Below are 9378 nucleotides of genomic sequence, written 5' to 3' on the forward strand. Positions count from 1 at the left end.
GTTTATGGTTGATTTTTGCCAGTAAGATGTGTCTTCACGCCTGTGGAGTGGCTGGGGCATGGGAAATGGTGTCCTTGGAGCACAAACATGGGGAACGGAGAGAGACGGGTTCTCCGAGCCCTGGGCAGTGCAGACCAGCCCCCAGAGGGGGGCTGGCCCTGGCTGTGTGTGTGGGGGCACCCTCCTGGTCTCCCCCCTGACTCCCATCCCCTGCCGCCCAGATGTCAACGAGTGCCTGCGCTTTGGGACATGCTCCCAGCTCTGCAACAACACGAAGGGCTCCCACGTCTGCAGCTGCGCCAAGAACTTCATGAAGACGGACAATATGTGCAAGGCAGAAGGTCAGGAGGGATCGGGGGCTGCGCAGATCCTGTGCATGCCTGTGCCACCCTTCCCTCCCTGCTCAGGACCTAGCACAGGACCTAGCTGCTCTTCCCTCCCTGCTCCTCTTCCTCCTCCCCATGCACCTCTGCCCACCCTTCCTTCTGGCACTGCTGAGGGCAGGCGCTGGACTCTTGTCAGTGCCGTCAATCTGTCCTTCCCTGGCACAGCAAGCCCCGGAGGGGTGCCAGGCTCCCAGCGACCCCATTCCCTGCCCCACCGCGGAGCTGGGCTGACCCCTGGCTCTTGGCCCAGCCTGCACCAACAGCTCCTCCTCCGCAGGCTCCGAGCACCAAATCCTCTACATCGCGGATGACAACAAGATCCGGAGCATGTACCCCTTCAACCCCAACTCGGCCTATGAACCAGCCTTCCAGGGCGATGAGAATGTGCGCATCGACGCCATGGACATCTACGTCAAGGGCAACAAGATCTACTGGACCAACTGGCACACAGGCAGGATCTCGTACCGGGAGCTGCCTGCCTCTTCCAGTGCCTCCACCGCCTCCAACCGCAACCGGCGCCAGATCGACGGCGGTGTCACCCACCTGAACGTGAGCTCTGTCAGGGGCACGGCGGGAGGCACTGAGGCCGGACTGCCAGCGTCCTCTGCCCTCACCTCTCCCGCATTTCTGCCCTTCACAGATCTCAGGGCTGAAGATGCCACGGGGAATTGCCATCGACTGGGTTGCTGGGAACATCTACTGGACAGACTCAGGGCGGGACGTCATTGAGGTGGCGCAGATGAAAGGCGAGAATCGCAAGACCCTGATCTCAGGCATGATCGATGAGCCCCACGCCATCGTAGTCGACCCACTTAGGGGGTGAGAGACTCAAGCCCTTTCTCCCTTCCCTCTGCCCAGCCCTCGCCCTGACTCCTCTCACCAACAAGCCCATCCACGGTGGAAGCTCCCTGTGCCCCAGCATCGCTCTCTGTGTCAGCTCGAGTTGCTGTGTCTGGGAGTCAGCTGGCCCACTGGGGTCACATCAGTGACTCTAGGACGCTGCGGGGAGAACACGGGAGGGTTTCTCCGCCAATGGGGCATCAGACTGTCCTGCTCTTCCCCTCCTTGCTCCCCTGCAGGGAATGACCTGCCTGTGTCCTTCGCAGGACTATGTACTGGTCAGACTGGGGCAATCACCCGAAGATTGAGACGGCCGCTATGGATGGGACGCTGCGTGAGACCCTGGTGCAGGACAACATCCAGTGGCCAACAGGTGAACAAAGACAGGTGCCAGGAGGGGCACAAGGGGTGACAAAAGCCCTGACAGGAGGGATGTACAACCTGCTCATGTCGGGGATGCTCAGCCTGGGAGCTCTGAGCCCCGTGGCAGGCGTGTGTAGGGGCAGCAGGGGAGCTGCTCTGCTGGTCGCTTGGTCAGGAGGGGTTCGGGGTGGGCTGGGGGCCTGTACCTCACCGGAAGGGTGTGTGCCCCCTCAGGCCTGGCCGTGGACTACCACAACGAGCGGCTGTACTGGGCTGACGCCAAGCTCTCTGTCATCGGCAGCATCAGGCTCAACGGCACCGACCCCGTCGTGGCCATCGACAACAAGAAGGGTAAGCAGCACCCGAGACCCACCAGAGCCGCAGGGAGGAGAGGGACCTGCCGGGGGGGGAACGTCCGTGGGGTGGGGTCCCGGCACAATCCGACTCCCCAGGGCCCCTGGCCTGGGTCGTGCTGCAGGGCAGACGCCAGCACTGAGCCAGGGATACTCAGCAGACGGCAGCGAGGGTGGGTTTTCCTCATTTAATGCTCCACAGCAGGAGCAGAGCCTGCTGGCACTGCTGTCCCCCTCACACCATCCCCCTCGTACAGGGTGCGAGGCTCTAGCCTCAAATCCATCCAAAATCCCTAATCGGCCCTGCCCAAGGCAGTGAGCAGCCAGCCGTGCCACCTCTGCCTGCACATGTTCCCTCTTCGCTTCCCCAGGGCTGAGCCATCCTTTCAGCATCGACATCTTTGAGGACTACATCTATGGTGTCACCTACATCAACAACCGCATCTTCAAGATCCACAAGTTTGGGCACAAGGCTGTCACCAACCTGACATCTGGCCTCAACCATGCCACCGATGTCGTGCTCTACCACCAGTACAAGCAACCAGAGGGTGTGTACCGGGCCCAGGACCCCCGCCCTGCTCCCAGGGTGGGAGGGAGGTGCCTGATCTCTGATGGGGGGTGTCAGAGGGCGAGGGGAGAGCTGGCAGAGCTTGGGACAAGAGGGGACTCAGCTTACCTGCCCAAAGTTGGGGCCATCTGGATGGGCAGAGGAGAAGGGATTAGTGGGGGGGGTGGATTGGGGGAGGCCAGCTGCAATGGAGAGCTGTCAGCTCGCAACCCCAGGGCATCGATGGATGGGCATGGGGCTTGGGCAGCTGTAGGGCCGTGGGGGATGTCCTAAAGCTGTTGAGGAGTAGTTGTTTGCCAGGAGGGCTGTGAGTCACCCTGCCATTCTCACCCCATGTCATCCCCTCCCCTCTTGGCAGTGACCAACCCTTGCGACCGCAAGAAGTGTGAGTGGCTCTGCCTGCTCAGCCCCAGCGGCCCCGTCTGCACCTGCCCCAATGGCAAGCGCCTGGACAATGGCACCTGTGTGGTCATTCCCTCGCCTACTGTCTCCCCTGTTGGTAGGTGGTCTGGAAGAGGAGGAGGAGGAGAAGGGGGGTCCTGCCCGGCACGGTCCCGCTCATCTCCATCCCTCCCTCCCAGTGCCCACCACCGACACCTGCGACCTGGTCTGCCTGAACGGCGGCAGCTGCTTCCTCAATGCCCGCAAGCAGGCCAAGTGCCGCTGCCAGCCACGCTACAATGGGGAGAAGTGCCAGATCGACCAGTGCTGGGACTACTGCCAGAACGGGGGCACGTGTGCTGCCTCCCCGTCGGGTGAGGCTGCTGGGGGCAAGCCTGGGGGTCGGGGCTGGTCCTGGGCAGACGGACGGACAGATGGGGAGCACGCTAATGGCTCTTGTTCTCAGGCATGCCGACCTGCCGCTGCCCCACCGGCTTCACGGGGCCCCGGTGCAACCAGCAAGTGTGCACCGACTACTGCCTGAACAACGGCAGCTGCACCGTCAACCAGGGCAACCAGCCCAACTGCCGCTGCCTGCCCACCTTCATCGGGGACCGCTGCCAGTACCGTGAGTGCTGCCTGCCCGTGGCAAGGGTGGCTGGAGACAGCACCTGCGAGGTTGGACTGCTGGGTCCCCCTCTTCTGGGGGATGCTCTTTGGGGACCTCTGTGGATAGTGCCTGAGAGGTTGGATTCCCAGGTCCCCCTCTTTTGGGGGATGCTTTCTGGGGACCCGGGGTGGTGTGGTGCTCCATGGGGGACCAGAGCTGCAAGTGGTCTGAGGGTCCAGCGTGGGGCTGCACACCCTGACCCCATTGTCCCCTGCAGGGCAGTGCTTCGACTACTGTGAGAATGATGGCATCTGCCAGATGACAGCCAGCGGCACCAAGCAGTGCCGCTGCCCTCCGCAGTTTGAGGGCACCCAGTGCCAGGACAACAAATGCTCCAGGTGCCAGGAGGGCAAGTGCAGCATCAACAAGCAGAGCGGAGAAGTCTCTTGCATGTAGGTGCCAAGGACATCGAACTTGAGGGAGGAAGAGGGGATGGTGGGCACAAGGACCCAAGAAAAAAAACTGTTCCTGTGGCCGGATTGTTGGGAGTCGGCCACAGCTGAGAGATGCTGGGTCAGTAATTCAGGGCAGCTAAGAAATCTGAGAACGCGGGGCCCCTAGAGGAGGCAATGGATGTGTCTCTCCCCAAAGCCCACACTGATGTCCCAGCACCCATCAATGTGGCACAGCCATGAGCCGTGCTGGAGGGATGAGCTAACAGCCTCTAGTGAGCAGAGTCCCAGGTCCTGGGTGGGAAAGCACGGGGCAGGCCGGGGGTACATGTGTGCCTGATCCTTTCTGCCCCGCAGCTGCCCAGATGGCAAGATAGCACCCAGCTGCCTGACCTGTGACAACTACTGCCTGCATGGTGGTACCTGCTCCATCAGCGACAAGACGCAGCTGCCCGAGTGCCTGTAAGCAGAGCTGGGGGCTGGGGGGTTGGCGGGGCACTACGGGCGGGCGACTTGCCCTCCCAAGCAGAGGGAGCACGTGACTGACAGACCGTGATCTGTGTGCCCCCCCCCGATCCCCAAGTCTGTGCCCCACCTCTCCCTCCCCCTCCCCGCATGCTGTCCTACCCCTGCTAACCCCGGTGCTCTCCCTGCGCTCTCAGGTGTCCAGCGGGGATGACAGGGATGCGTTGCGAGGACTTCATCGTCAGCGAGCAGCAGAGCAACCGTATGTATGGGGCAGTCTTGCCCCGGGGGGGGCACTGCGGGGCGCAACGCCAAACCAGGAGGGTAGGAGGTGCATCTTTGCCTGTGAAGGCAGGGTTGCCCTGTGCCCCCGTGCAACTCCTGAACCCCCTTCTTTGGTGGCGAGGGGGCAGGTCTTTTCCTGCAGGGCAGGGCCAGCCCAGGCTGCTGGACCTGCTGCTGCCCGGGGCTTGGGGTGCGCAGGTGCCAGCCCCTATACATGCTCTGACTGTACCCGCACCTCTCCTCCCGCAGGAACGGCCTCCATTGTCATCCCCATCCTGCTGCTGCTCATCCTCCTCACCGTGGTGGCTTTTGTCTGGTACAAGTGGAGGATTAAAGGGTGAGTCTGGGCTGTTGGGGGCCAGGAAGAAGCATTACCCAGCCAGGACAGAAACTGTCCTTGCAGGGCTTGAAAGCCTCAGTTGTGCAGGACAAACAAGCAGGACCACAGGTGGGGGCCCTGTTTGCTGCACCCTGTGTTGCTGGCACTGACCCTCTGTCTCGCACCCTCCCCAGCGCCAAGGGCTTCCAGCACCAGCGGATGACGAACGGTGCCATGAACGTGGAGATTGGGAACCCCACCTACAAAATGTACGAGGGGGAGCCTGACGACGACGTGGGGGAGCTGCTGGATGCGGACTTCACCCTGGACCCTGACAAGGTGAGGAGCGGGGCCACGGTGGCATGGAGGGGCTGTCAGCTGCGCGGGGTCCAGCCCAAAGTGGGGGATGCAGAGGCAGCATGTGCTGAGGCGGGGGGCACGTTGCTGCGGCAGTGTCAGGGTTCCCTGGGGCTGCTGTCTGTGCAGGGGAGGCTGGGGGGCTCTGAGGGGTTGCAAAGTCTTTGGGGTTGGAGTCTGTGGGGAGGGACAGTGGCAGCCGCAGCGTCAGTGGTGCTGTACTGGGAGGAGGTTGTGGCTGGTGTGGGCTCTGGCTGAGGCAGCCCTGGGCAAGGGACGCCTCTGGGGACCGCTCTTGTGGGGAGGGAGGTATCCATGCCCCCCTCCCACCTGCTCCCCCCCTCTCTGCAGCCCACCAACTTCACCAACCCCGTCTACGCCACACTGTACATGGGCGCCCACAACAGCCGCAACTCGCTGGCTAGCACGGACGAGAAGCGGGAGCTGCTGTCGCGGGGCGCGGATGATGACCTGGCGGACCCCCTGGCATAGGGGCAGGACGGGGGCGAAGGGCCGCCGGGCCGCAGCGCCCGGGCCTGGCACAGACACCCATTGCAGGAGGCGGGCAGGGGCCGGGGGAGCCAAGAGCCACTGTATAAATGTACAAATGAAGGATTATTACTTTTCTATGTGAGCAGTATTATTACCTGTATATTCCCCGGTACCAGGCCTCAGTGCCTCTCATTGCCAGATCCGGCTTTGGTTTATTTTAAATCTCTTTACATTGGGCCCCCCCTCCCTCCCCCTCCCACCCGCGGGACAAGCCAGTGTTTCGGAGCAGGGATGGTGCCACAGTCGGTGTGCCAGGACGAACTCAGTGGGGCCGCTGCAGCCAGGGCTGACAGGAGACATGGGGTTACTGCTATGTGGGGGCGCAGGCAGCAACGGCGCAGGCAGGAGGGAGGCAGGGCGGGGGCCGCGTGCTCCCCAGCTCTCGGCTCTGTCCCCCGCCTGGCTCCTGCAGCTCCCCTCTCCGGGGGCCCCTTTTCCTTCCCCCCCAGATCTGCTGTTCCCGGGTCCCCCTTCTGCAGCTTGGCCTCTGCAAACCTCCCTCAGCCCCCCGTTCCCCTCCATCCCCACCTTTTCCTCCACTGATCCCCCTCCCTCCCTCCCTCCCTCCCTGCCGTTCTCGGCTCTGCCCGACTGTTACAAGGGACAGGGACAAAGGCCCCCACCGCTGCTCCCAGCCCCACTGCCGTGTAGAGGGTCCCCGTCCCCAGCGGGCCCAGCCCCACAGCCCCTCGCTCCGGCTTGTCGCCTGCACCTCGACCGCTCTCCAACATGCACATTTTTTAACAGGAAAAAAAAAAACCCCAACAAAAACATGGAAATGACCTAGCTTTTATAGTAGAAATAAATAAACGCATGTGGGGGGAGGGCGGGGGGTGACCCCATCCTTTTATTGGGGGGAAATGTTTTAATAATTTTTGCTGGATTACTTTACAACTAAACAAAACAGATATTGTTATAAATAAAATTTTTAAAAACTGAAGCACAGGCTGCTGCTTGGTGGGAAGGCACATGCCGGGGAAGCTGCAGGTGGCAGGGGCGGAGGGGGAGCCTAGGCACCAGTGTCAGCTGGGCCCCCCGGGTCACTGGGTTTCGCAGCCCTGACTCCCTCAAAGCCCAGCGGTGCCAGTCCTGGCCCAGGGAGCGGTGAGGAGGGGTGTCACAGACAGGTGGTGTAAGGCAGGAGGATCCCACCAGGGCCTCTTGCTCCATCGTGTCGCCCTGAGCGTGCACGGCAGGGGTGTGCACAGGGTTTTCCGTACAGGGTCCCCGGGCACGGAGCGTGGACGGAAGGGAGAGCTGTGCGTGCTTGCGTGAGCCCGAGTGGGGCCTGCCTGGGTGCTCTCTGGGGTGCAGCACCCGTGCCGCTGCAAGTGCTGCGAGGGCGATGCGTGTGTGCGCACACGTGTGTGCGTGACCACTCCCCGCTGCTGGCGGCACCTCCCGGGGGCCACCCCGGGGCGCCGAGCTGCTGCTGCGGCCTCGACCGCCGGTTCCTTCCCCTGCGCTGCGGCGGGGCGGGAGGGGGGGGGGAGCAGAAACAAACCACCACCCCCAAAGCCCAGGCGTTGAGCACCGGCTCCGGGCACCGGCGGCACGCGCGGTCCCGGAAGCCGCCACCAGGTGGCGCCGCCGGCCTCGAGAACGGCGGGGGGGGGCCGCAAGCGCACCCCCGTGTGCCCCCCCCCCCCCCGGGTGCACACACCGCTTCGTGTGCCCTCACCACCACCACCACCACCACGTGCGGCCCCGCGGCGGGCAGAGGCACGGCGCAGGGCCCAGTCCTGCGGGGGGGGGGAAGCAGCGCTGGGGCCTCGCACCGGCTGAGCGAGGGCTGGGGCGGGTGGGGGTCGCTTGCCCGACGTCTGTGTCATGTCCCCCCCTCCCAGTGGCTGCTTGTGTGCCCCTGCCCCGCCACTCCTAGCCCCGGCCACGGTCCCGTGTCCCGTCGTGTCCCCCCCAGCCTCGGGCACTGGGCCACAGCCGGCAGGGATGGCCGGGGCAGCACCAGCCGCTGAGGGCTGGGGGGCTCGGGAGGGACCATCCACACCCCTCGGACGGCGGCAGGGCCGTGGCAGCAGAGCCAGGTGAGGGGAGCCCAGGGCCGTGGCGGGGCGCCGTGGCACCCCTGGCCTGTGGCTCAGCAGAGCGGATCAACCCTCGGCACCCTCCTTGCCAGCATCCGCCTCGGCACCAGCCCCCCCCCCCCCTCCCCGGCCTCCTGTGGATGCTGAGCCGAGGACGCGGCTGCTGCCTTTGAAAAGCCCCAAACCCCTCTGCAAAGGGATCCGGCGCGGCCTGAGCACGGCGCGGCTCTCAGATCTATTTCAATACCGGCTCTTTGTTCACTTATCGGTTTCTTATATCTCCTCTAGAGGTTTTTTCTCCCTTTCCCCTCTCCCCCCCCTCTCTTTTTCTTTCCTTTTTCCTTCAATCTTTTTTAATTTTTTTAAACCTTCACTTGTTTCCCCTCACCATGCCTCTGCCCTCCTAGATCTTAGGCCAGTGAGCTGCTAATTGTGTGGGAGGGGTCTTCCCAGGGCCCCCCAGACCTCCTGCAGACCCTGGTGTCCCTTTGCTCCCTGGTGAGACCATTGGGGACACCGGGACGCCCCTGGGAGTTTGCTCCGGTGATATGAGGCGAGGCCCTGGCCGCGCAGGCTAGCGGGTCTGGAGGGCCCACGGGCTGTGCCAGCGAGGTTGGTCCCACACAGCCCCCAACCAGGGTTCAGCTGCCCCATCCCTTCTGCAGCCCTGGGGCAAACAGGGTAAATGCAGCACTGGCGGGGGGAGCCAGCGCTTGGGTCCCTGAGGGGATTGTTGTGGGATCCCAGCTGGGCAGGGAGAGGGGCACGGAGGCTCCTGCCAGCGTGGGAAGCGGGGAGCAGGTGAGGAGTGGGAGCACGGGCTGTGGGCTCTCACACCAGCCAGAAGTGCTGGCACCACAGCAGCAGCAAGAGACGGGCTGAAGGGACCTTCCCTGGAGGGAGGGCTCCCCCGTGCCCCAGCTGCAGACCCTGAGCTTGAGGTGCCCTGTGCCCCTGCCCCGGGCAGTGCAGCAGATGGGTACCGGCACAGGCAGGCACCGCGCTGCCCGGGGCTGCTGTGGGGCTGCTGTGGGGATTGTATGGGGCTGGCATGGGGCTGGCTGGGGCCCTGCAGCCCTGCGGTGCCAGGACTCCTGGATCTCCCCGCTCCACGTCGGCACTGCCCTCTGCTTTCCCTTTCCTTTCTCTCCCATTTCCCTTCATTTCTCTCCCTCTCCCTTTCTGTTGCTTATTTCTCCTTTACCTTTTATTCATTCTGTCTCCACACGTACGCGCAGTTCTGCAATGCTCCCCCCATCCTGTGCTTGCCCCCAGCCCTGCTGATACCAAAGCCCCTGCCGGCAGCTTCCCGAGGAAGGCGACTAGATAATAATAGTAATAACAGTAACAATCATAGTAATAACAATAAAGTGATAGTGTTGGGGAGGGATCCCTGCTGAGC

At 63.4% G+C, this 9378-nt stretch overlaps 1 protein-coding gene across 9 annotated transcripts in view; it reads left to right on the plus strand.

Annotated features, from left to right (window-relative positions):
* LRP1 (LDL receptor related protein 1) overlaps positions 1 to 6006 on the plus strand; it is a 90617-nt gene extending 84611 nt beyond the window's left edge. For 8 of the 9 annotated variants that reach the window (XM_030036735.2, XM_030036738.2, XM_030036740.2 and 5 more), the window contains 15 exons: positions 222 to 341; positions 664 to 935; positions 1027 to 1205; positions 1493 to 1599; positions 1824 to 1940; positions 2314 to 2490; positions 2869 to 3009; positions 3092 to 3265; positions 3358 to 3519; positions 3779 to 3953; positions 4311 to 4415; positions 4616 to 4680; positions 4953 to 5040; positions 5217 to 5361; positions 5731 to 6006. In XM_030036735.2, the coding sequence (XP_029892595.1) occupies positions 222 to 341; positions 664 to 935; positions 1027 to 1205; positions 1493 to 1599; positions 1824 to 1940; positions 2314 to 2490; positions 2869 to 3009; positions 3092 to 3265; positions 3358 to 3519; positions 3779 to 3953; positions 4311 to 4415; positions 4616 to 4680; positions 4953 to 5040; positions 5217 to 5361; positions 5731 to 5871 (2168 nt within the window). In that variant the 3' untranslated portion in view covers positions 5872 to 6006. Of the gene's footprint in view, positions 1 to 221; positions 342 to 663; positions 936 to 1026; positions 1206 to 1492; positions 1600 to 1823; positions 1941 to 2313; positions 2491 to 2868; positions 3010 to 3091; positions 3266 to 3357; positions 3520 to 3778; positions 3954 to 4310; positions 4416 to 4615; positions 4681 to 4952; positions 5041 to 5216; positions 5362 to 5730 lie in introns of those variants that run through there. The other variant, XR_005934017.1, reaches the window with a different exon arrangement.
* The last annotated feature ends 3372 nt before the right edge of the window (positions 6007 to 9378 follow it).

Source organism: Aquila chrysaetos, chromosome 15 (assembly GCF_900496995.4).
Source record: "Aquila chrysaetos chrysaetos chromosome 15, bAquChr1.4, whole genome shotgun sequence".
Classification (NCBI taxonomy): Eukaryota; Metazoa; Chordata; class Aves; order Accipitriformes; family Accipitridae; genus Aquila; species Aquila chrysaetos.